The following is a 27956-nucleotide window of genomic DNA, read 5'->3' on the forward strand; positions in this document are numbered from 1 at the left end:
CAGGAGGGTTGCAAGAGGTAGGGGATGAAAAAGAGAATGAAGATGTGTTATGTACATGCACCAACTCTCCACAATAAATGTAATCAAAGTGTACTGCAAACATGGACTAATAAAGTTTTTAAATTTTATAGGTGACTTGATGGCTAATACCCTATGTCTGTTTACGCAGGGTGGCTATATTAGCTCCTTCCTGGTAAACATGTTGCTGCATTTACTATACATATAGATGACAGCACCCATTTAAGGTTTGGGGAAGTCCAAGATGTTGCCACTGGTTAACCCATTGTCCTCTTCATAAAATCCACAGGAGAAATATCTCTCGGATGACACTGGCAAGAAGAGCTATGTTTCATTACCACCCTGACAGTCTTTTGTAATACAGTCTATATTTATACTAAACATCTTGTGGTTAGTTATGTTTCCTTCCTCATGTTGACTATTAAGCAGAACAGAAACAAATACTGGCCAATTCATAGTGGGTATATGATCTCATGAAATGCATTGTATACACTCACCTCACTCTTCCAATTTTCCAACTTGTCATTTTCACTTGAAACTAGGCATTTTTGGAAGGAGGGGGCATATAAATATTTTAATTTAAGATTTCAAATTTATGTGCTATCCAAAAGATCACTAAAGGATAAGTAAAATCTTTTCCCAGATATCAACCTTCCCACCTGCAGCCACCCCACCCTCCTCCATGTACATCACTAGTTAAACACTATGTGATGGTCCAAATTTGGCTTTGATCTACACTGTTATTCTTTCTGTAACCCACTAAATTTCTGTTCTCTCCAGCTCAAAGCAAAGATTCCACAACCCGTGGCACTTTATATCATTCTTTCTGAACTGATTGACAATAGTCCCAAAATATAAGTTAAATACTGCCTTTCCTGGCTTATCTAGAGTAACCTGGTTCTGTGCCAAGATGCTTAGAACATGTTGTTGCTGTTGCCAAGGGAGATGTGGGGAAAGCAAAATTAGGAGATATTTACTAAACTTTTTAATTATGAAAAGTGTAGGAGAGGAGGCAGACATCCTGGATGAGTGATGGATTATAAAAAGGTGCTGCACAGGCTCTACTTCTTAGACAAAAAAACCTAATTTAGAACTCTATGCATAAGAAAACACAGACAAAGTCACAGCACGTCCACATACCATGCACGCTGTACTTTTGGCACTTTCTATAATAAGAAATAGGCCAGTATATATAATCCTAAATATTTAATGAAAAACAAATAATTATTTTATTACTTACAAACCCACAAATGTCCATGGGCAGCTATAACGAGATATAGTCAAAATAACACTGCTAATTTACAGAGGCATAAATACCAGCTTATGAAAAGAAAACCCCCTTCAAAAGGCATGGTATAATTTTGCAGTTAACAGGGGGTAAGCCAGCTCTTTATGAAATGATTGTCTGAGGGTCCAGACTTTAATTACCACTCAGCACAAGAAATGATTTCTATTTTTATATCTTAGATAGTGGCAAGTTTTTACATAGAAAAATATAATAAAAATGTTAAGAGAAAATTATATATTATGTATAATTTATTTATAGATAATTTTGAATACTTTCAGTAACTTCTTTTAATATTAGTACTACCAATTACACTTAGAATCAAGGCAGGCAAACAAATCAATAGTACAAGTGTTTTGTTTTGTTTTGTTTTTTGTTTTACTAAAAGGCAATACTTTCCTTCCCACTGAGCTGCTGGGATTTGGCATACTGGAAGCCTCCCAGAAATCCTCAGGGCTACCTGAGGTCCCCCAGCAAGACTGATAAGAAGTCTCAACTTGTTGCCTGTTGTTTACTGAGCATGGCACTTTAGTACTTAATACCTAATGATGACAATGATAGCAGCAATCTCTAGGCAGAACCAACAGCCCCAGAGAAAAGATCTCAGAGGGTAGGAATCTAAACTTCTGTCCTTTTGCTCAGAAAACTCATGTCATGTGTGCCTTCCAAGTGCTCACTTTCGCAAAAGAGGTGTAACCAGTCTTCAGATAAAGCTGAAACCCCTAAACCTATACAGTAAAATTGCTTCTATCGCAGTTTCCTCTATTAACAGTTGATAAGAGAAGTAAAAACTGGTGGACACTATATGAAATCTGAATTACTGAATATTTTTAAAGAAATACGTTATTATGTACAGTAGTCATAAATTATTTGAAAATATGTAAGGTAGAAAAACAAGAGTTTCACCCTGAAAATGTGTAGGAACCTACGTTAACAAATAAACAGAGCTGAAAATCAGCCTTCCCTGTAATGACTATAGTTCCTGAAATGCTTCACAATCTAGACAGTTGATGCTCCCAAGTAATTTTAACTTTACCAAAACTTTTGTATATCTATCTATAAATTTAAAAATATACCTATATCTATATATTTACATCTACATAGGGAACGAGATACAGCTTTTAAAAACATGAAAGAAAGTTTCCTGCTGTGTCTGGTACACAAAGGTGTTCCATAAATGTTGGTCCTGTTCCTCCCCTTCTGTCCCAAAGGGGGAAAAATGAGCACTAGTTTCCTCATTCACACTCACCTGGAGCCCCATAACAACTCAGGAACCCCCTGCTCCCAGCATGTTCACCCGAGCAGGGAAGGGGAGCCCACTCCAGACCACCCACCCCAGCCCGGCCCCTGTGCACTGCTCCAGCAGTGGCACAGAGCTGAACAATCCACACACCTTTCCTGACCTCAGGCCTCCTCACCCCACCCTGACACAAATGCTGATGGCCCCAGCACCATCTGGGCAGAGTTTCTCCCAAGTCTTCACACCAGGAGAGCCAACCCCACAGACCAGGTCCAGCACACTCACTGGACTGAAGGGCAGAGTGGTACCCACAGATGGAGGAGCCTCATTAGGGAGGACAGTGTGAAGAGGGAGAGGAGCCACCCACGAGAAGAAGCCACCCCACATCCTGACACTTTAGAACCTCATAAGAACTGCTGAATTTAAATGTGCAGCACATATGCAGTCAGACAAAATCCACCTGAGAGCCAAAACCAGAGAACTGGCAGCTTCCGTTTATTTCCCTGGTGGTCACCATTGGCACAAATGAATAGGACACAGAATTGGAAGACACAAAATAATGGCTAATCCAAGTCATCGATAACTGGATTTGCAACTGCAGCCAGAGAGGCAGCCTAGAGAGACACACAATGCATACATTCATGCACTAATTCCAAACTTGCTGTGCATCTCTCAGGGAAACAGGAAGAAGAGTCTCTGGTTGCTATAGACAGATAATCCACAATGTAGCTATCTGTTCACAGGTAATTACATATAAAATGTCTGACACTAATCCACATGATTCCCTGCCCTCAAACTCCCTGTACAGTGTATAAGATGCACACAGGGCCACAGGGCAATCACAATCACCAATAACCAGAGGAAATGCTTCAAGATACAGTTAGCCTAGTTAATCCCAATTCCAGAAGCCTTGCCTCATGACTGCAGTTTTCTGCATGTACCCAGAAAAGCAGACCATATGCCTGACACACCTGCACAGAATCATACTTTTAGAGTTAAAATGACCATAAACATGATCTGGCTCACCCTCTTCATTTTCCAGGGAGCTGGCAAAGCCAAACATCCAGTTAATGATGGACTCAGGCAAGGACTCCTCTCAGTACTCCTGGAAACATAAGCCTTCCTTTCCCACTTTGCCACCCCTCCTGTCCACCAGAGAAATAACAGCAACAACGATTAGTCCTTTCAAGGTACTGATTACCTGGAAGGAAGAAAAGGCTCCATGATTCTCTGAAAGTTTTTGTCTGATAATCACAGAATGACAAGTTTAAATTCACAACCCTTAGTTCCATGAGCTGCCTCAGAGTAGGACGATGTTCTGACTGCAATATCTGCCCTCCCATTCATCACCTGGGGTCACTCAGAGGGTGAGGGCCATCAGGCTGCTGCAGTCTCACCTTCCTGAAAGACCTCTCAACACCTTTCATTCCTCTCCTTTCTGTTCTTTCCACTTTCTATTCTCCCAAGTGCTTCCTGTATTATACATTCATCTCCCTATCTAAATCTCTTCCCTTTCCATAAGGGACAAACCTCCAGATGGGCACACTTGGGAGTAAGCACAATCCTGGTGAATACCAGGCCCTAGTTATTCCAACTACCATGGTGCTAACTGAGCCAAATCTCTTTAACTTCTGCCCAGCTCTTCTATCTACCTCTGAGGCCAGAAGTCTGAACTAGATTTTTCCAAGACCCTTTCTAGTTCTAAAATTCCTATAATAATTCCAAATATTTGAACTGGTCAAGTGTAGCAGAGCACATAGAAGGAAAGGCTAAAAGCTTACACCATCATCTCAAAGTTTCTTCCCAACTTCTTGATATGATAATTTTCTCTTGGGCATTCTTCAGCTGGCCCCTATTTAATTCCGACCTAACCAGGCCCCTACATGGCTGAGAGGCCCCCAGTCATACCATCTTTCTGCGAAAGTCATGGCACTGTTCCCTCACATCTTACCTGCCTTCCTGGCAACTGCAGCACTGTTGACCCCTGGCTCCTGCTGAAAGCTCTCTTTCTTTACCTCATAGGTTTTATCTTTCCCTGGTGTTCTACCTATTGCTGTGTCTGCTTCTTGCTCTCTAAATGTTGGCAGTAATTGGTCAGTCCTGTCCTCTTCCCACTCTACTCTCCTATGCTAGGAATGGTGCCCATTCCTGTGGCTCAGATGCCAGTTCTGTGTCCAGGTTCTATCTCCACTCCTATCCTAGCCTCTTATCTCCAGCTTACATAGCCAATTACCTAGCACATAGTTTGATTTAGATCTCACACAAATGCCTCAAACTGAACATATTTAAAAAGCTGGACTGCCATCACCCCCACCACTCCTTCTATAGTGTTCCTCCTCTAACAATGTGGTATGTGATACTCCAAACTTCTCCTAGTCGAAATCCAGAACAGCCTCATCCACCTCTCCATTCACTCATCCTTCTACCAGTCCACCTGGAAATGCTGGGAAATTAACCTTCCTGTCTCCACCTACTTCTATTCTTCTCCAACCTAAACTCATCTCTCCGCTGAAGTCCAGCAGCACTCTCCCCACTGTTCATTACTGTCTGCTGGGATGCACACTCTCTCTAGCCAGATAATGTTTATTAAAATGCAAACTTGGTGTTGTCACTTCCCTCCTTAAAACTCTTGAAATGGTGGATTTCAATTATACTAAAAAAAAAAAAACCTAAATCTCTAGCACAGCATGAAAGGCAACAAACTAGCTGGGTTCCACCCATGGCAGGCCAGGCTGTCCCTGATGGCATGATCCAGCCACAGTACTCTCCTGTTTCTCAAGTAGGCCACCTCTCCCTCCTCTCCTCATCCTGCTTAGGAGGCTTCCCTCATTCTTCATCTACACTGATTCCCATTCACCCTTCAGATCCGGACTTAATGTCCAAGCTATTATATCAGCCAACTTGGGGGAGGCTTGTCTTGCTTTTGTGATACTGGGGATTGGACCCAAAGGCTCCATACTGTGCCATATCCCCAGACCTTTTGATTTTTTCTTTTGAAACAGAGTCTTACTAAGCCACTGAATTCCCTGGAGTGAGCTCAAAATTGTGATCCTCCTACCTCAGCTTCCCAGACTGCTAGGCTTACAGGCCTGCACCACCAGCCTGGCTCAATTTTAATAATCACTAGTTTGTTTGGCTGAACACTAACTGTAGCCCTAACTGGAATATGTTCAATGATACATGCAAGCCTGGAAACATAACATATTAGCTCTTCACCTGCAAATATTCTAGTCACTTTGATAAGCTCAAAGGGGAGAAAAAGTACTATTCCTCAGTTATATTAGGGTTAATTTAAAAGTTAGTATGGTATTAATCAACCAATGTGTTGATGATCAGATATCAGTATTTACACTTTAATCTGAAAGTATTTTGCAATTCCAGTCACCACTGGGCGATAAAGAAAAGTTACATGCAAGGGTTATATTCTAGGGAAATAATATCTAAAATTTACAGGATTCATCCTAGGAATTCCAACTGTCTCTATTCAATTCATATTCGTACCAAAACTAGATGAAGAGGATGCAAATGTTATTTCTTCATACAAAAAAAAATACTGAAATTCAGAAGTTACAGTAATTCATCAACAGCTTACTGCAAATATACAAGTATTTTTCAGGAATCATCCAAGAACCTAAGGCGCATCTCTAGTAGCTGCCTGAGTAGACAGGCAAAACACAACCCGAGGAGTATGATTCATCCATGTCACCCAGAAGGACAGTGGCAGTGCCAAGAACTGGTCCTGAGTCCCTGGTGCCATCCTGTTCTCTAAGCCACAGCCCAGCCTGAAAAAAGCAAGGGAAAATCTGAACAATCAGATACTGATCTAATTTGCCAAACACATGCATCCACTGGATTCAGTTACAATCTTTCATTCTACATCAAAGACATCTTCTTTATTTTGCAGCACAGTTCGAATTTCTTGTTGAAAATTTAATAATCAACTGAGGGCTCGGGTGATGACTTAACCAATCTATAAATATATAATTCTTGCCCTCTGTAACTGATTTATTGGACAACATCACTAAAATCCAAAACCTATTTTTATTTTCAGAAGTTTTAGCCTGGTAACAGTTACTAAGCATTCTACCGAGAAAATATTCCAAAAAACACTATTTCAATAGAACGTAAGTAGAGTCTATTCTCCTTTCAAAATTAGCAGAGTATAAAAGTGAGCACACTGGATATTGCACTTAGGAAAGTTGCCTTCTGACTCTAACTCCACAGAAAACTAAAAACAACCAGATTTGAAGGCTTTGCAGCTCTCCAGAGAAAGGAATCACTGCAGCCACCTATGCTGCTGACTCAGTGGGTGTCCCTCCACCATCCTCACCCACTGCCTTCGCCTTTCATCCCACCTGACAATCAGCACTCCGGAATACAGTGTTCAGAACTGGCCACGAACCCCTGTTCTGGCAGCTCTCACCTCAGCTCCCTCAGCACTATCTACCAGGAAAGCAAATAAAACAAAAGCCAAACAGAATCTCACGAGCAAGCTCTCCAGCAACAAGAAAACCTCAACTTATCTTTCTTTATTCAATTCTTAAGCTACTCACTCTTATCAGACCCATTTTCAATTCCCCCAATGATTCTGAATCTTGTGATGACAAAAATGGAGAAATATTTAGCTCAGGCTAGATTACATAGTATTATTTCTATACTGTTGCATAATCCCCTCTAATTGGCACTTATATTACATAATAGCCAGGGAGCAGGATTATTTTCGTCTATGCCTCAGGAGGAATGTGTATGTCTAGATATACATAGATTTGTACATCCTCCTTATTTGTGGAACAGTAATTCACATTTGAACCTGTTTTCCAGAAGGAACAATGTTGCAACCTTTATTAGACAATGGGCCAGAGTTTGTATTTCAATTACAGTATACAATTACAGTTTAATATGCCTCTTTTTGGAAAAAGAAACAATTTAACAAATTACAGGCAATGTATGTCTGAAAAATCTAAATGTGAAAATTAGATCTTCTACCCAGAGCTTATAAGGGGATTAGAATGAGTCCAACGGACAAGACAACAATCCTGGAGAGCTGTCACTGACCATTCAGGGTCTGGCATTTCCAATACAGGAAGTAGGAGATGAGCGAGCACACAAAGGAGGGCAGAGGGTGCACACTGGGAGAAATCAGTTATGCAGTAAAAATACCATTTAGGCCAATTAAAATGTTTAGAATAATAATAATTATTGAAAATTATTGGGGAGGCTCTCTGGATCAGATATAAAAAGTACAGAGAGTGATATGATATAAAGCACTCCTGTTCTTAATGCCAGGTATAGCTCCAGCATTGCTTTTCATAGTTATGAGTGGTGTGGTGTATGTCATGTTCCCAAAAGCCAAGCTATAAATTGCTCCCTTCACTTTTGCAAAGAGTGAGCCACTGAGTAAGTTCTGAACCTTTACTTTCAAACAGATGCTTAGCTACTCTGCTTTTGTAACATCTACACAAATGGTAGATATCCCCAAAAGTAAATACGAAACAACGTATCTCACTAATTTGACCAGATAAGAAGCTTCTTAAAAGGTACTCAACAGAAAAAGTAACTGCAAGTATATTATTTCAGAATTTCTGGATCCTTAAAAAACACAATCCAACTACCAAGTTCAATTTGTTATGGTTTATTGCCACAAAAGAATGCTGTTACTTAAGACAAGAAGTGGCTTCATGGATGAAGGTGTTCACCCATGGAGTATTACCAGGGAGTTCTCCACAACTAGAAAACTCTGGAAAGGGGTGGTGTCTAATTCATTTCAAAAACCCAGTGGAACCATCATCAGATTTCCTTAAAGGGCTATAAACCTATATGCAAATGTTTAGTATCACTGACGCAGCAGGAGATGTTAGGCAGCTTCAGGGCACAGTGCTTAGACCTTAGGGCTTCTGGCAAGAATGCAGAGGCTGCAGGAGAAAGAACCCTGGCACTGGAAAAGGTCCGTGAGGGCTCCACCTGCTCTGAGAAAAACAAGCTGTTTCTCCAGGGTCAACACCTTTAAACGCTGCACTGTGTTTCTTTAAAGGTTTCCAAAGTGTGTGCATTGTTTCTGTGAAGAAGGCTTTTCCTTCAGCAGGAGTTGCCCGAGTGTTTCCTCTGTACACGGTGCTTCTGGGCAACTAGAGTGAGCAGCGGAGGAGAGGTCAGCAAAACGCAACCGGACACCCATGTCCCGCGCTTAGAATAGCCCAGCCAGGACCGGCCACCCATCCCATCTGATAGGTTTTCATTCGCACCTTCTGGACAATTCTTTTCTGGACCATTGTGATAACTAGTGAATGTCTGCCAAGCCCTGCTTTCTTTTTAGAATAATACCCACCTCCAACAACATGCCCCCTTAGTCCACATGAGGCGGTCAGAGGAAAACAGACTCAGTCATTATGATCTCACGGCAGTAAAACATTGAGGCCCTGTCTCACCTTCAGAAAGACAAAGGCTACCATTTCACCATCTTACTCTGACCAAAAGACAGAAAACAACAAAAGAATATAAGGCAGAAGTGTTTTAGAGGTTTCTTTTTATAATCAACACAAATATGTAAACAATACAAAAATGATAATGATCTCTATAAAACCAAACAGAAGTACATCAAGGATAAGACAAAGACTAAATTATCTCATTTGACAATGGATCCTAAAAAAAGTCTAAAAAATTTTAAACAAAAATGTAAGAAAGTATATAAAGTAAATCTATATTCACATTATTTCATTTATACTACATATTCATTCAGTCCACAATATGTTCATTTATTGTTTTGTCTAACATTTAGTATCTGCTCTGTCCTAAATCCTGTCCCACTTTTTTACTTGTCTACTTTTTCAGTCATCTAAAAGCCCTCCTGAAAATTTCATGCATTTGCAACATGTCTCTCCCTCTTAATTGCCATCCATAGGCATGGACATCTGTAGAACTGTGCTCCCTCTTGGAAAGGCAAGAGCATACTTCCTGTTGGGACTCAGTCCCAAAGGGAAGTGGAAAACTACCACAATGCATCACAATTGCTTTAAGGAGCCCCAGGCAAGCCTCACAAATGGAGACATGTTTCAGCATTGCCTCACTATACTTCGTGTTTCTTCACTCTGGTGGGGCTAGATGTTAAGAGGTGCCTCCTCATAAAGTCAGAGCTGCCAAGGCCACTGAGGAGTTACCTGCCCTTGCAGAGCCAAGGCCTTATCTCAAAGGATAAGGTGGGGTTTGCTCTTTTCCCCTATTGCAAAATATGAGACTATTAAGTAATCTGTTTATATCACACAGATCTGAATTCCAAGCCAACTTTTTATAGCATAAAATATCCATAAGATTTCCTCCTGTTTAGAAAAATCTACCTGAGACTCTTGCTTCCTACCTCAATCTTAGCTCACCTAAAGAAACCTGGCCACATCACCACCTATGAAACTCATATGATTGGTTCTCACAGTCAACATTTCTGGGTCATTCTACAGGCCAATTTGTCCCCTAAAGGTCAATTCTGTGAAAGTGCTTGGGCAGAAACTGCAGCCATTCAGTACAGAAACAAATAGTGATATCTGAAATTTTTAAATTACTTGATACATAGCAACTATTCCCTGCCCAAAATGTTAATTTTATAGTCATACCTAAGGAAACAAATGAAGAACAGACATAAAAGCTTCAATTTATTTTAAAGATTAAAATTGGCACTTGGTTCCCTTTTTAGAGAGTGATCTCTAAGCCATTAACACATATGTCATATGTGAAATTACATGGGGAAATTATATGAAATTATATAAAATTATATGAAAACAGGTTCAGGTCTTTAAATATATACCACATAGATAAATTCATTATTTAAACAAAAGATGACTCCTCTTCTGACTCATTCTATTCTTAATGAGTTCTCCAACTGATGGTTTTCGCTCGAGTTTTTAGAATGTAGATTAAGTGTCATGCCACCCACTGTGAACAGGGTAAACTGAGGGTTGAACAGGGTAAACTGAGGGCATGGTATGAAGTCCCGGTCTCTCTCCTGGTCCCAGCACTACAGTTAGAAGGAACTAGGAGAGAACAGCTGGCTCTTTTGGCCTTCAAGCTGAGCTGAACTACTCAAAGGGAATTAGGGGACCTAAGATACATTGCTAAAGCATGAGCATTTCGGAGTAACTGGAGCTCCTGGACTGTAGTCACCTTCAAAATCATTTACCAGGAATACTCTTATCTGTGCAAATTACTATTAAAAAAACCCAAAGTTTTATTCTAAATTTACTTTTTCTAAGATGCTACAATGTATTTTAATCATGTTTATTCTAGAAGCAAGAGAAATAACTGCTTAGACAAAAGGAAATATGACTAATAGCATACATGTAAGGTGATCCAGTTCCTTATTCTTTGACTTTCTGAGCCTTAAACTGGAACATTCACTTCTGCCATACAAGAAACTCAGTTCCTCAGAATAGTGAGCACATTTTGTTGCCTTCAAAGACTCCCTTTTCCATGCAATTAAAAATTATGAGATGGGCTCATATCCTTGAGAAAAGCATTCCCACTTAGAGCATGACTCTTCATCAGAAGTCTTGACAACCAAGTCATTCTCAACTGCAGGAGCACTGGCTGTGCCGTAAACCTAGGTCCATTTCAACTTCACACTAACTCTGGAGCCATCTAAGATGGAAGTCCTACATCGCCACTAGGTGAAGCTGGGGCGGAGAGAGGGCTGATAGGAAGGCACTGAATTAGAAACAGAGTTCCCAACTGTTGGCTCCAAATCTTCTCCTGTAGGAGTGCCTCCAAGACTAGAAGTTCTGCACTGCATGGTGACACCACAAGCAACCGTCACTGGCTACAGTCTCATGATTCAGTAACAGGCAACTAAGTATGCCTTGATAGAAATGTAACCAGCTCAGGCACTGATCAACATGAAAGACAGTAAGTTTAAAGGGTCTCATAAGAATGGAAAAGTGTACAAAATCCACATGTGAATTTTATAAGCATTTCTACTATCTTTAGTTGTCTTTTGATTTCTCTCCAAAGAAACCTGGTTATAGATTTGTATGCTATTCATTTATATTGAATTTATAATTCTGTGCTTGAAAATCAAGGGAAGTAACTGAGTAAATACACTTCTGAGGCAAAGCTTTAAAGAAACTGTAAGAGTGCTGTCCCTCTTACATACCTTACAAACTCAAGGTGTTCCTCTTCTGTGAGCTCCACTAGGACCTCATTCTCAAAGGAAAACACTCACAGGACATCTCCCTCCAAGTTTTTCCACTTTAATTGTCCTAAAACTATAGGATAATTACTGACATGTATATTATTTTTTACCCTTCAGTGCTACAATGTTAATGATTTTGCCTCTTGTTTGTCAGGGGGACAGTGAGACAGTCACTGCAGTGGGGGATTCAGCATCAGGGACTACGAGACTCTTAAGACAAAATTTTAGTTCTTTGACTTTGCCAACTTAATACTTTCCCATAGTCATGTCATACAAATGCAAGGAACCCATAAAACAATATGAAAGAAAATACTGTAGTTTCCTTTTTTCTAAGAAACTTGGGCATCAAATATGTAATAGTCTCAAGAGCATAAATGTGGGAAGTAGGGTAGGGCACCAATCCTCCACACTACACAGGCAGAAGAAACTCACTGGAGAAACAAACCCCAGCACTACCACACCACTCAGGCTGCTCAAGGTGGTGCAGAAGGGTCACTCCAGAACACACAATGCCCGGCCTCTTTCCTCAACTCCTCCACCCCCTGTTCCAAGATTCTGCAACAGTCAGACTATGACACAAACACATGTGAATTGTCCCATGGGTGACTTTCAAGCTGAAAACTGATCCTATGGTTCAACTGCAAGTTCCAGTTCATTTTGAGTACTGCCTATATACACCCCTGGTTGTTTTATAAAAATCTCATAAATATCAAAAATAACTTGTATACCTGTGATGCACTCACATAATTACTTCCATAAATACTAATGAAACCCCGCCTTCTCCCTATCACACAGGTAGCACTGCTCCCACATTACTGCTAAGTCAAAAGGCACAGGAGGAGGATGCACACTGAAAGCATCACCACACCAGCTAACACCAAACTCTGCCTTGGTTTCTGACAGGCACTGAGGAGCATTAGTGAAAGAAGTCCTGAGGGCTTTCTTTAAGTCAAAAATACTTGTCCATCTTTTCTTAACTGAGACTCACCCATAATTCCCACTCTTAACATCCTCAGCTTAACCCATTTTCCCATAACAGTGGCGTTGGCCCCTTCTGCAACATCTGTTTCTCTCCCTGCAAGCTACAAAAAGAATATTAGGAGGTGCTGCCAAGCACATTCATATAAATCTAGCAGCTTCCTGGAATTAGTCATTGGAAAGTGGTTAATAGTATCTTGTAAAATATTTATTTCTGTTGCAGAGGCAGACCTACAACAGGCATTAGTTTTAAAATAAGACTTTAAAAAAAACAGTTAAAACGACACTGACTTAGATTCTGAGGGTGCAGTGTAGTTCCTAAAATACTTTCTATATGGAAGCAAAATGTAGAGATGAAATAAACTCCACAGACAAGCTTTGGTTTGCAACTTTAACAAATGCTGTTATCTCAGAGACATGGGTATATAAATAATCACTTTCCCACACCCAAGAGGCTCACCTTCTACTTCTTCTTCATCACACACATGCTTAAGGAAGGAAGCCCCTCTGTCCAGGACAGCTTCATCCTCCATCCTATAGTAATAAAAAAGAAAAAAAGAATGCTCAGACTTCTCCTGGAGGGAGCCACCTGGTGCCGCCCAGCTCCTGGGCAGGTTAACCTGCAGGCTGCTGTTCATGTTGCCAGGGCACAGTCACTCTTCCTTGGGTGGCTGCAATTCCTCACACAGCTCTCTCCTGGTGCTTCAGAATACGCCAGTCCCACATAGCTTCCCTGGAGCGGGCACCCCCACAGACAGGTAAGAGAAAACAATCCTGATCCTGTAGTCTGGATATTGGGGCGGCGGGGGGGGGGGGGGAGTTCGTTCTCCCGCTTGGAGTTTGCAGAAAAAAGGATGAAACCAAAAAGAAAAAATACCAAGAAAGGAAGTTTGTGTGTCTGGAGTGCTCGTGACGATCGTTTGTGGAAATCCAGTTTTCAGGGCTTAGCTCTTTAAACACCCACTGCACAAAATGTATACACACACACAGACACACACACACACACCACCCACAGGAACAGAGCGACAGGGAGCGAGGCTCACACACACTGGGAGCCCAGCTTCCAGCCAGCCTCTTAATACTCACACAGCCCAGTATTCTCTGTTGAGTGGCAAGCTTGGAGTCACATGCTGGCCTTACAGAAAGCTGACATCTGAGGATTACCCAGCGTCCAGCTTCAGCAACAGGCACATGTATATGCCACCCATTCATTCATCTTCGTGTTCTTCTCACATGTCTCTCTCTAGGTATACCTGCCCTGTTAACTCTTCCCTGAAAGTTCTGCATTTTGTAATCATACTATGCTGTCCTCCGGTCTCCTTACATAATAGGATCTACCCTGCAATTTCATGTGCTAAATAAGACCTCGGAATCCATCCAAGGAATGACAGTGTTTTTATAGCCTCCTGATGACCAACATGTTTCTAGTTTATAGACTGAGTTAAGGTCTCAGTGGCTCCTTCCCATTGCATTAACTTTCATATACAGAATTCCATGAATTCTATTTATAGTGAAAGCACAGAGAAATCTTGAATTGCTCTAATGCTGCTTGTGTAGTACCGGTCTAAAAACAAAGAACTTTTTCTGGGGACAGCTGCTCTATGTCAGTGTACACAAGCCCTGCCAGAGAACCAAATGTTCACTCTGTAATCTATTCATCCCATTATATGCTCAGGCATTAAACACTGTAAGTCTGTTTTCCATATTGTCTATATAATTTCATGTGCTTCAAATATCTGTTATAATCTATGTGAATGTGCACTAAATTCATAGTTTCCTTCTTACTATTTTAGGAACATATCCATCTCACAAAGCAAAGCAACTAGCTGAGCATAAAAAGCCAAAAATTTGGTGTCAGGTAGCACCATGTTTAAAAAAATCTAGTTCTATCACTTAGTGGCTCTGCCACTGGGAGCAAAGTGCTTAACTTTTTGAACCTCTGTTTTTTCATATATAAAACGGGGTTAATAATATTAACCTTGCACATAATACTGTAATATCAAACTTTCACTGGTTGTAATTTAATTTGTTACACATCTAAAAGCACGCAGCACAGGACTCAGAAGATGCTGTATTGTTTAAGAAATATGTCTGCTTCCTGCTTTCTTTTTCACCTTGACCAACCATGGGTGCACAAGGCCATGAAGTAGCTTATACCTCTAGACATGTTCAAGGTCTCTTCTTCAGGACACGGGCCTTATACATAACGATTCATCCTGATATGGATCAGGATTGTTTCTCCTCCTCACTCAAACTAAATACATGCAACAGGATATGAAGTCGGCCATCAGGAGTACAGTGGAAAATAAAGTGCCTTAAAAAGCTATTTCCCAATCTTCCTGAGCCTTGAGTTCCCATGAAGCTTAAATGATAGAGCAAATATGTATTTACTGCCTGTTGTGGTCCCAGAGCATTTCAGAGGGAGGGAAATACATCTGTGAACGTAACAGAAAAATTCCCTAAAAACTGCTAACAAATAGATGAACAAGGTAATTTCATATAGTGCTAAAGAAAGTAAAATTAGGCAGGGGGCTACTTGGCACAGAGTGGTTATACTGAAGCTTCTGAGAACATTTGAGCAGATATTTTTTTTAAATAACAGGAAGGAACCAGCCATGAAAGAATCTGGAAAAAAAATCCATTCCAAGCCAAGAGAACAGCAAGTGCAAAAGGCCTGTGGTGGGAACAAGGTTAGCATCTGCCAAGAATGAGACAAGACAAGAAGGGCAACAGCTGGAGATGGTACTGGAGGGAACTGGGGCCAGGCCCACCATGGTAAGGGTCAGGATTTTAGGTGTCAGGGAGCCACTGGAGAGCTTTAAGATGGAGAATGATTTGAGCTATTTTACCTTTTTAAAGGATCACCCTGGCTGCTTTGTGAAAAATGAATGATTAGGAGTCAAAAGAAACTAGGAAACTTTGTGGAAACTTCAGGAAAGCTAGGAGATGGAGGTTGCTGGGAAGGAATCTGCTTATTTGGGCACTTTAGGTTAAGATGCCCATTTCAGGTGAACACAGAGCTCTTGGTGCACAACCAGCTGCCTGTGTCTGGGGCTCAAGAGCTCAGGGCTGGAAAGCAAGCTTAAGAAACCAATGAAAAAAGCTGGCACTGAAGTTTCTACTTTTTGTAATCATCCAGGAAAGAAATGTAGGCATGGAGAAGTAGACATAAGATCAACTGCTAAAGCACAACAATATTTACAAGTAGAACAATTAAAAGTTAACACAGGGCTAAGGGATATAGCTCAGTGCTGGGTTCAATCTCAGTACCAAAAAACAATAATTTGAGAGGGAACTCAAGCAAGAGTGATGTGAAGGAAGTCATGAAAAGAGGACAGTGTATTGCTCCTGAGAAGTTAAGAAAGATGAACACAGAAGTAAAACTTGGACTCGACGATATGGAGGACCCTGGTGATCAAGACCAAAGCATTTGACACACACAATGTACCGTGCTAGCAGGGGACACCATTAAGGATTGAGCAGTGTCTTCCTCTCCTTCCCACCTCCTGAGCCTCCTCCTGGGCTGTGAAACCACCTGGCCCCCCAACACGCCATCACTTTGCGTCCTCTAGCTAGACAGTACCAGTGTCAGTGGTATGTCACATCAACACCCTACATCACCTCCTTCCAACAGCACTCACAGCAGTCCTCAGAAACGGCTTCTTTGGATGGGCCATGCAAAGTGCCTGAAAGCTGCTTCTCCTCCCTAGGGAGTGAGAAGAGGTGATGAAGCAGACTAAAATAGGACGTCTGCTCATCCACAGCTGCCCCCACTCCTGGAGAGCAAAGGACACCCTGGGGTACCTGGGCTGCTACACAGATTGCAGAAATTCTCCATCTTTACATCACAGATATCATTTGGGTTTTGGGTCCCTTCACCCCAAACCCCCCCAGCAAAAGTTGTCTATTATTAGCAAGACAGGTATATCTTTCAGACAGGTCCATTTAAACCAACCTGCTTTCTCCTCTAGCAGTCAGCAGGAAGAAATGAACTCATCTAGTCTCAACCCAAGCCCCCAAATTCATTCTAAAAATGGCCCTTTCACACACCCTACATTTGCTGAAAACAAAAATGGAAGAAGCATGCTTCTAAACAGTTCCCAGGGTTGTTCACAACTCCAGCATGAGGCAAAGTTCAGAATAGATTTGGAAGCTTCTCACCAACATCACGGGGATAAGGGTCACACCAGTCAGTGCAAAATCCACTCGGGGCCAATCCTGCCTTCCTTCACCAGGGCCTTGGGGGTAGGAGTTACACTCCTTCTACAGCCGTCCCACCACAGCAGGGTTTTTCTTAGTCTCCCTTATCCTGGGACACCAAAGTGATTTGATTGTAACACATGTCAAATCCGCTGCCAAACAGACAGGCTTACACCGGCCGGTCCTAATCACTGAGCAGGTTTGTAAGGGTGACTTAAGCCCGGCATGAGAAACATTTGTGCAAAACTGTCAGCCACTGGGATTTGAGCACCCATGGACATTCCAGACCTCTGAGTCCCCACCCCTGAGCCGGCACCAACTGCTAATGTGCTCCTCAGCTAGTCTGCGCCATGCAAGCAGCTGCCACTCAGCCAGTGGCTGGCCGCCAGCAAATGAACTTCAAGAACGCAAGGCTGCTCGTCACAGCACTCTAAAGGTTGAAGGTCTCTGAGTGTGCTAGCCTTTAGAGTCGCCTCACTTGCCCTCCAACCTCCCTCCACCATCCCTCCCCTGTTCTGCCTCCTCCAGTAGTATTTCACTTGTCTCTATGGTAACAGCATCTGGTTTCAGGGCTAGAACTTTATACAGCTCACTTCTCTCCTAGTCTGTGGCTTTTGCCAAAGGATGCAGTGGCAAAATAGCTGCTGCCTAAGGTAGAGTCACCTGTCTCCTTGTCACTCCAGGACTGCAGCTGTGTTGTAAGCTCCAGAGCCATAGTGACTGCAGCAGTGAGTTTCCAGAAGTGGAACACCCTCAGCACACTGCTCATTACACAAAGGCCTCTGCTGGATCTTATAATCCCAGTCCAGAGCTAACCTACTGTCCTGAACAAGAGTGTGGGTCAGATTAATAGAGGGCTTTATGCCTGCCTTCAAAAAGGGACCCAGGATGGCATCCTCATGAGCAACATCACTCCAATGTTTAACATGTCTGCACCAGAGCCTAGCACCACTGGTTCTTTATGTGCATACAGCCTGAAGTTTAGTACTCAGCCCTGTGTTTAAGCTCATCCCACTCCATCCACACTTACTTGCCTGTTTATGACATCCAGTGAATGCCATAATCTCATCTTTTACAACAGTTTTCCTGTGTACAATAAGGAAACCTGTTCAAAAAGTTCTTTACACACACACACACACACACACACACACACACCACCACCAACACATGCAGAGTGTGGGCAAATATCGAGAAGTTAAGAGCTTCATAATATCAGCCATTGCTGCTGTGAAAGCTATATTTACAGAATGTGTAGTGGCCTTCACTAGAGGACTGAGGTGTTAATCGCAAGTCTCAGGACTAAAAATCAAGCTGTTCCTGCAATTAGACTGACCTCAGTTCAGAAAAAGAAAAACAAAATCAGCATCTCACAGGCACTTTTCAGGAGTCTCACAGAATGCATCAGCACTGATGTCTAAAACTGTAGCCTCATACACACATTTGGGGTTCTGGTCCCTATTCAAATCACTTCTAAGGGGTGGGGAACTATTGTCATTATAAACTCCTCAAAAACATAGTCTTTTCTTTTCAACTTTTAACCCCATATCATTTTATTGGGGTTTTTGTTGCTTTGTAAAATCTGCTGTCCATGTTTCCAACATGCATGTAAAGAGCAAGATATAACTGTCCAAGTTACAGGCAACAGGGGAGCACCGCTTCAGAGGCTGCAAAGCACACCGCCACCTTCTGGCAACATGTGTTCACTACAGGGAAAGTTGTGAGTTCCCACCAGGCCCCACAGAGGCCTTCCATCCCCACAGGAAGTGAGGGAGTAAACTGTGCAGATAGCCAGTGCTCTGGACATACAGGTTAGGAAAGAGGTATTAGGGCAGCAAAACTGACAAGCGTGACTAATAGCAGAGGCAACTCCCAGAGATCAGCCAGCAACAAAGCAAAGCAAATCCCCATCCCAGAGTAAAGGAGCTCCCGAATGAGCCTGGCAATTTACACAGGACCAGGGCCAAGGGGAAATGGCCCCACATGAAACCAGACCATGGACCGGATAAAAGGTGAAAATGCAACCCAGAATAGGACCATATCAAATACAATTCTGGATTTATGAACTGTATCAAAAGTTCATTTATACTCTTGGCTATTTATCCTAGAGAAATGAAAATGTACTGTATTAGTCAGTCTTCCTGTTGCCAGGACATAATACCCAACACCCACAACTTAAAGGGAGAAAGGTTTAATTAAGCTCACAGATTCAGGGGATACCATACACGGACAGCTGGCTCCAAGGCAGAGTCATCATGGTGGAAAGGTGTGGAGGGTCAGATCTGCTTACTTCATGTGGCCAGGAAGCAGAGCATAGGAACAGCACCAGAGAAGAAAGGGCAAGAAACCATATATAGTACTCAAAGTCCCCTCCACACCCTCCCAGATACACCCAGAAGGCTGCTTCACCAATCCCTGGGGCAGAGCCCAAGCCAATCAAGTTGGCACAACCAAGCTTAACCATCACATCCCATGCCTTGTCAACCTGACATCCAAACACATCTTCTTAAACCATATTTAATCCTCAAATAAACACAAGGTCATAATTCCACCTAACAGAACACAACCATCTTGCATACAACTGAAGACACAATAATTGCTACCCCAAAGTCTTAATAGTTGCAACATTTTTCAAAATTCCAAGTCAAAGTCTCTTCTAAGACTCAAAGTAAACTCTTAGCTGTGAAACTCTGTAAAAAATTAAAAGCAAGTTACAAAATCCCAAGGTACAATGGCACAGAGTAAATATTCCCATTCCAAAAAGGAAGGATTGGGAATAGAAAAGAATTGGACCAAAGGAAAGGCAAAACCCAGCAGGGAAAACATTAAGTCCTGTAGCTCTGTCTGGCATCTGGGCACATGGTGGTAAATATGAGTTCCAAAGGGCTTGAACAGCCCTGTCCCTGTGGCTTTGCTGGCCGTAGCCCATACTGCCTCTCTCAGGTTGGCTGCATTCATAGGCTTCACTTTTCCTTGGCACATGTTCCACATTCCTGACATCTCCGATTTCCTGGGGTCTCCACTGCACCTCTGATTTCATGACCACAACTTTATGCTTTACTTTCTCAGGAGCTCCTTCTCTGATCTCCCAGGTCTTCCTTTGAAATCTGGGTGGAAGCCTCTCTGATCCCAAAACTCTTACATTCTATACGCTGGTAAAACCAGCATCATACAGACAATGTCAGGGATTCCTATCAACAGAGGCAGTAGTCAGGTACCCTTGGACCATGGCTGCAGTGGCCTCTGAGTGCCTGGATGGTTGAGCATAGTAAAATCAATCCTAGGAAACCAATTCCCTAGGAGGTTCTTGAGTAGGAGGCCTAGGGACTCTTCTCAAATCAAAAGTTGACACTTTGTGCCCTTGAGCCTGGGATGGATAGGAGTCTTGCTGGTTTCTGAGATGCCCTCAAGGCATTTTCCTTCTTTGTACAAAGTACTTGGCTTCTTTTTAATGGTACTAATTTCTTCGCCAGCCACACCTACTTTGACCCTAACTTTACACATGCTTCCTTCTAGGCCAAAATTTAAGTTCTCAAATTTTTCTACTCTGCTTTTTGCCCCCAATTTTCACTGTAAGTCTGACTAAAAGAAGCTATTAGTACCTATACCACAGCCTGAATGTTTGGTTGCCTTTGAATTTCCTCCAACAGATCGATTAGACTATCACTCTTAATTTTAGTTCCCTGTAAAGTCTCAGGACAGGGGTAAAAAGTAGGTAAATTTTTTGCCAGTGTGTAACACACTTCTGCTACTCTGTTGCCAATGAAGTCTTCTTTCCAGACTGAAACCTCCTGAGCCACATCTTCATTGTCTGTATTGTTATCAGCATTTGGGTCTTCTGAGTTCCCACCAGACTCACCCATCAAGCTCTTCTTATAGCATTCTAGGAAGTGTTCTAGGAATTCTCTAGCCTATATCTTCAAACTCTTTCCACAAACCAGTTTCAATTCTAAACCATATGGTCAGGTACAGTCATAGCAATAATCCCACTTCTTTGGTACCAATTTTCTATATTAGTCAGATGTCCTGCTGCTGGGACACAATACCTGATGTCCACAACTTAAAAGAGGAGATTTTTAACTCATCTCATGGTTTCAGTTGATTCAGTACATGCTCATGTAGCTCCAAGGCAGGAACATCATGGCAAAAAGGCATTGTGGAACAAAGCTACTTAGTTCATGACAGCCAGGAAGCAGAGCAAGATAGCAGCACCAGACAGGAAGCAGAAAGGGACCAGATACAGTCCAAAGATCACACCTCCATGACCAACCTAGACACTCCTAGAAGCATGCTCCACCAATCCCTTGGGTGGTTCCAACTGAATCAAATTAACAAAAGCAAGTTTAACCGTCATACTTATGCTCACACAATAACCTTTACGTGAGTGTTCACAGAAACTTTACTTATAAGAGCCAAAATCTAGAATTAGTCCAGCTGCCTTTTCAACAAGGAAATGGTGAAACCAACTATGGTACAACCATATCATGAAATAGTGTTTAGCATTAAAATGGAATGAAGTATTGATATACACAGATGAATGATTATGCTAAGGAAAAATGCCAATCCAAAAGGTTGCCTATCATATAATTCCACTTACATAACACTTATAATTGACATTTCTAAAAACAAAGGACAGTTTGCTGGTTGGTTATAAAATGACAACACAAAGGACCGTTGCAGTGTTGGTTTAAGTATGCATTTGAATCTGCAGTTATCTTAAAACATTTCAAATTTTAAAAGCTCATTTATAAATTTACATTTTAATTTCCCCCTAGGAACAGTATTTTACATAGTGGTCAGCTTCAGAAGCTGGTATATCAACATACACACAGCATCAGATAAAACTGTGTGCAAATCCCAGATATACCCTTTAGTAACTTCGTAACCCTGGGAATGTTAATTAACCTCTCACTTTAGTGTCTTAAATGGGCCTGAAACACTTCAGAAGTTGGTTTAAATCCAATTAATTTTTGTTAAATCTACATCTAAAGTTTACAAGATCTGGAGAGCATGACAGGGCATGAATTCTGCCCCATGAGAAAATGCATGGGAGTACACTGCCCCCTCACTGCAGTATCCAAGTCCTCCCCTGCACCTTGACCAACTGCAGCAAGGTTTGCCACACCTGTGCTCAGGCCGCTGTCTGAACTGTGAAGGCTGGGGCAGTCTGAGCAGTAAAGGACAGGAAAAGAATGGGCAGGAGGGTGAAGACAGGTACTACAGTGAGGAGTCACTAGGCCGCAGAGAGGGGACAGGGAACTGGAGAGCTTGTCTAGCAGGCACTGCTGGTATGACCCTTCAGGATATCCACACAACCTGTTCCTGGAGCTGCACATCACCTAAGTTTTTAATGGGCTTCCTGTGTGCTCACACACCACCACATGGGCGTCTGACCAGAATCCCACTGCAGAAGAGGGCAGTCTCATCCCTATGTTAAAAATCAAGCACCATGCCCTGTGAAAGTTTTCTTAAGAACAGTAAAAAGAGGCTCCTTTCTAGACTCTCCTAATTTTCAATTATCCCTCTTTGAGTACTTCGGTGTGCAAATTAGAAGAGAAAGGTCAGATGGGCTGAAGCGGCTGAGGCTGCTCCATGAAAAGCCAAGGCCAGAGCAGCAGTGGGCACTTCCTACGATGCTCCCCTCCCCACCACTGCCAGCTCCCCAGCCAACTACAACCCATCCAGCAGCAGAGTAAAAGAGCAAAGCAAAGGGAGGAGGGGACCATACCCCACAGGGAATGATGGGGTGGAGGAGACCCTTGGCGACTACCTACCCTGAACAGTTGCTGTCGGCCAAGAGGATTCCAACCTGTGCAGCCTGGAAGGGAAGGCAGGTGCTATACTTCTCCAACTGGTCTCCCTGGCTCTGAAGTCACCCCCTCTAATACTCCCATTCAGAAAACACAGCTTGGTAGCAGTTTCCTTTAAAAGATCATTCGGAGATTCTCCTTTATATGGAAGATGAAGTCCAAACTGCTCAACATGGAAATGAAAGCTGGTTGGGAGTTTTGCATGCTTATCCAGGCCACCTCACTCCTTGAGGGTCCCCCAGGTCTGTGTGTGCCTATTGTTTCCTTCAATTTGCTTATAGGTCACCTGAGCTGACCATTCCTCAAGGCCACTCAGAGTCTCCAGAAGTCTCTCTGCATCTCAACCATGCCCTGCCCCAAGCAGAGCTATGCTTTTCAACAGCACACAACAAACTTCAAGAGAGAACGACCTGCCAGCAAACCCAAAGGGAAGAAGACTCTCAACACAGGACACAGCCCATCCCAAGCTTGTTTTGTAGATACCTGAGTTCATAGATATACTGTAGCCTGTAATTTTAGACAAACAGTGTTATGCACAACTTCACAAGTTTCTAAATTCTCAAGGCAGACAGAAGGAGCTTCAGTGTAGGGCATGAGCCTCACCAGCTCAGTCTGTGCACCATCAACACAAGGGTCCCCCACACGGGTCTCTGCAAAAGCAAGCTGCTAGTAGTGTGGCCCTGCATGGCTGCCTGCCAGCAGCAAAGAGAACAGTGGCTGGGCCCATGAGGGCCTTCTGGATCTAAAGCCAGTGGAATCATCACTCACCATTGGGCTGCGCTGCTCAAGCAAAAAAAACAACTTTGACCTCACGAAGTCCACAAGCACAGCTCACTGTTCCATGAGCACTGAAAACACTTCTCTACCTCTGTTCCCTTACTACAAGGTCCCTTCCTCACTGCTGTTCAAAGTTTATCCTTCATTTCCCCAAGAAATCTGTGTACATTTTGATCAGACCCTCTAGCATCTGACTCATCCTTTCATTCCTGCAATTTGTTGAGTGTCTCCTATGACTAGGCATTATTCTAGGCACTACAGATAAACTCAGAGTAGGAAATAAACAATACCCAAAATGTAAAAGTCAACATATAACATATTAATAGACCCTGGAATTACAGAGAAAGCAAGGAAAAGAGTTAAGGAATAGCACTGGCTGCAGAATGGCAGTGTTTCACATAGGTAGTTTGGGAAGTGGGAGGGCTAGTCCAAGGGTATATGAGGGAACAGCAAGTGCAAAAGCAGATTTTTCAAATATGGGGGAGGCTAGAACTGGAGCAGAGTAAGCAAGGAGAGAAGAAGGTAAGGGCAGGGAGATAAAGGTGCACCCAGGTATGGAGGCTTTGGCGGGTACTCTGAAAGGTGAGAAGGCCAGGGGATGGTTCTGAGTGGCAGAATAATGTTCCCTTAAGCTTACAATCTTCTGTTATTCTGTAAACATTTCCATTACAGTGCTTCTTGGACTTACTCAGAAGGCCCTCCAGGGGCCCAGTTAGTGCACACAGAGGTTGCAGGCAGGGTGTGCTGCATTTGCCTGGTTGAGCGCTATGCCAGAACCTGAGCCACTCTTGCATCTGTGACCCAAGAGCAGGCTAACACAGCTGGAGACCCTTCACGCCATCATTCAGCACTTCACCTTGACCCAGAATAGTGAAGGTGCTGAACTATGTTCCGTGCTATGACAAAGGCACTGCACACACTCACCAACAGAATTGTTACGAACTTCTGCCCACCCAGCCTGAAACTCATGGCTCGAGAAGTTGACCCCTGCCTCCTCACCTGTCTAAACTCATCCTAGCCATGGCAACATTTAATGTTTGAAGACACCAACGCTAATAGTTAAAATATAGATAAACTGCATGGAATTGACACACTGAATTTTTGCCACCTATGATTCAAATCATGCTTTAAATAACAAAGGAAAACATTTAAAGTTGTTTTTAATTATTGAGTTTTCTGGACTAATTTTAAGAGAGCAGAAAGACATAGGAAGACTGCAAATTCCAAGTTACAGCTATTACATTTTGGGGGAAAGTGCCCTCAGCATGCTATCTCTTGCATAAGAATGGAATCTATGTTTATCTGGCTCTGGGGTTTTGCCTGAACATAAGGAGTAAGCTACACTACAGAATTGTCTTCCCCCACCCTAAAACACTCGAACTCTGGTAGCTAGATACCTATGAGACTCAATCACCAAATGCAGTGTATAGGTTGAGATCCTGATTTGAACAAATCAGCCATTTTTTAAAAATTGCAGTAGGGACAACCACAGAAGCTTGAATGCAAATTGGGTATTAGATGGTAGTAAGAAACAATTATTAAGTTTATTATGTACTATAATGGCATTAGAGTTTTTTAATGCCTTTCTTAGAAATATACACTAAAGTATTAATTGGTAAAATGTTATGATCTAAGATTTGCTTTAAAATATTCCAGCAACAACAACCAAAAAACCAAAATTGTGGGAGAAGAGGAGGAGAAAGCAAAGTTGGCAACATGTTGCAGCTAGGCAATGAATTGTTGAAGCCAGGTAGGAGACATGGGGGCTCAAAGTCATATTATCTCTCTTGCTCAGGTTTGAAATAAATTTTTTTTAATTTAAAACTATCCTTGTATAAGCCTCACTCTTTTTTTATACCCAATCTATCCCAGAAAACATGTATGAATACAACTCATAACAAATGTACTTAAAGTTATAAAGATGATTTGTTCCCAAAGAATTAAAAACTGAAAAACTCATGCTCATATTTCTCATTTTAGACATACCAAATAAAAATGTACATTAAGCATTTCAGCATCTTTACTTTTTTCCTTTTCCTTCATACCTTTAATACTCAGGATTCTATCCAATGAATGTGTGGTTGGTTTTGACATGCCTAATTCTTTCCATCTTAGTCAAAATAAAATGAAGTTTGGGAGACTTAAGTTTCTTAGCATGAATATCAGCAATTTTATTTTTCTCCCCATTTGTATAAAATTACATGGTCAAATGCCACCAAGAATTCACAGTATGCCCAGCAACACACATTGAGGAACAACTAGGGCTCGTCAGGCCACCAGATGGAAGGCAAGACAGTGTGCAGCGCCACCCTGAATTCACCGCAAATGTCTTCCACTCCCCTGCTGACAGACAGAGCACTGTGTGAAAGGGCCCTGGCAGGCAGCAGCATGGCCTGTATGGAAGCAAAACCTACGCACAAATCCATGATGTCTCCAGAAAAGAGGGTGAGGCATGTTGTTGGCAACTCTGTATTCTCTTCTTACCAAACGCAGGATTTCTATTTTTCCCAAGAACTACAATTACATTTGTTGGTTAGACTCCAAGGTCAACTCACAAAATTCTGTTTACTGCAAATACAACCAAATTGTAGTAATAATAAAAGCTAGTATCATTGCATTATACAATTTAAAGCTCACTACCAGTCCACGAAGCAAGAGCTATTTTTATCTCCATTTTACAAACAGTTGGACTAAGGCTTAAGGATATAAGAAGGTTGTCCAGGTCACACAGCTAAGTGATGAGCCCACAAAGATTCCTACCTAATGGTTTTTCCTACCCATTACAGTGCAAGTAGTGCTTTTTTGGGTGCACCTGCGGGTGAAATAGACTTGTGTGGGCTTAAATGGAACCCTAAGCACCATTCTAATATTACTTCCCATAGGGAAATACATTTTGCATCTCAAACAGCTAATTAATAATTAGCCATCCCAAAAGTAAATTGGAAGTAGCACACATTTGGTTAGAAAGTTACTAAATAACTGAAATTAAGGATACACACTAGTACTATCTCTAATAGAGAATCATAAATAATATTCACCATAATCGGTTGAGGCAAACCTACTCTAAAAAGCAGTTATATACACATATTGTCCCAGGCAACTTTTTGCACTTGCTTTTCTCTTTATCTCAAAAAGCAATTATCCAGATAAACACAGACAGATAACGACTGAAGTAAAACATCCCTCAGTTCTTGATCTGCTCGGTGTCACGAAGTTTTCTTCTGGGGCTCTGAGACTTGCCTGTGAACTATTACCCAGTTAAATCCATCTCTCACAAGCCACTAAATAGTGACAAAGGAAAAATTGTTTCTTCATTTAAATATCATAAGAAAAGGCCCTTTGCCAAGGACAGTCTTCAGAGCAGTTAAGATTTCTTTCCCTTCCATCTCCATTTGTTTTAATGTTCACACCCTCAGCTTGCTCACCTCAACCAAGCTGAAAAGGAAGAAAGCCAAAACTGGTGCCAGTCTGACAGTCACATTGCAGCCTCCTGCCCATGCTTACAGTTCAGTAACCCAGACGGTCACCAGGAAGGGCGACCTAGGCACACCTAAAGCGATTAGCCCGGATGTGTTACAGTCACAGAATCAAGTTTGTTTATGATTATCTTTGAAAAACAAGCATATAATAAGCACCTAAGATACAATCTACTCATTAAACTCTACTAGCCAAATCACTGTTACTAGCCAAATCATTTATTCTTCCAGCATACTACTGATCTGCACTGCTTTGCCATTAGGGCTGATATCTCATGCCTTAGTAGGAACATCTTCTTACTTAAGGATTATTTTAAAAAACATAAGAAATTCTGATATTGGAACAAATCTAAAGTGGTAGTATTTCTTGTCCAATTCTGAGTCTTCCAACTTTGTCCTACAAAACAATTTTTGACAAAATTAGTAAAGAATATTTATACAATGAATGTAATTCAAGTTACTGAGTCCCTATATCTCTGTTTTCTATCTCAAAAATGAACTTAGTAATACCTATATCATTCAATTGTGGGGCAACTATGAGATAATATACAAAAAGCACCCTGAAATGGTAGGTGCTGGGCAAAGAACTGGCAGACAGCACCTGTGGCTACCATTACTGGGAAGAAGAGTCCTTACTTTGTCTCAGACAGGAACAAGTTCCTGAAGGTCACATTGCTAATGCCCGGCTCTAACTCCAGCACTCCTCTGCCACCCTGCCTCCTCTGCAGGGGACAGAAGAATAACTAGACCATAGTTAATGCTAAGCTATTGTCCACAGTTCTTGCTAAGCTTTTTAGTGCCAAGGTGGGAGCCAGGAATAAGGAGCAAGAGAAGCTTCCCTCCTGTAAACATTGCACAGTCATCAAGCATGTAGCTCTTGCCATACCAGAGGTCAAACTCCTCAACTTGATAATTCTCAAAGGGCTCACTGGGAATGTGGCTGGGGACTGGAAGCAAGCCAGTAGGGTATTTTGGGGTTTTTTGGGGATTTTTTTTTTTTTGT

At 42.0% G+C, this 27956-nt stretch overlaps 1 protein-coding gene across 8 annotated transcripts in view; it reads right to left on the bottom strand.

The window, feature by feature from the left end:
• Positions 1–27956, bottom strand: part of Slc4a4 (solute carrier family 4 member 4) — a 393201-nt gene that overhangs the window by 332034 nt on the left and 33211 nt on the right. For 6 of the 8 annotated variants that reach the window (XM_087184461.1, XM_087184451.1, XM_087184464.1 and 3 more), the window contains one exon: positions 13154–13227. In XM_087184461.1, coding sequence (XP_087040587.1) covers positions 13154–13226 — 73 coding nt within the window. In that variant the 5' untranslated portion in view covers position 13227. Of the gene's footprint in view, positions 1–13153; positions 13228–13570; positions 13703–13779; positions 13968–27956 lie in introns of those variants that run through there. The other 2 variants (XM_087184444.1, XM_087184474.1) reach the window with 2 other exon arrangements.

The sequence above is a fragment of the Heterocephalus glaber genome, unplaced genomic scaffold (genome assembly GCF_053883595.1).
Source record: "Heterocephalus glaber isolate CG9 unplaced genomic scaffold, H.glaber_assembly_v1.0 deba00000281, whole genome shotgun sequence".
Lineage (NCBI taxonomy): Eukaryota > Metazoa > Chordata > Mammalia > Rodentia > Bathyergidae > Heterocephalus > Heterocephalus glaber.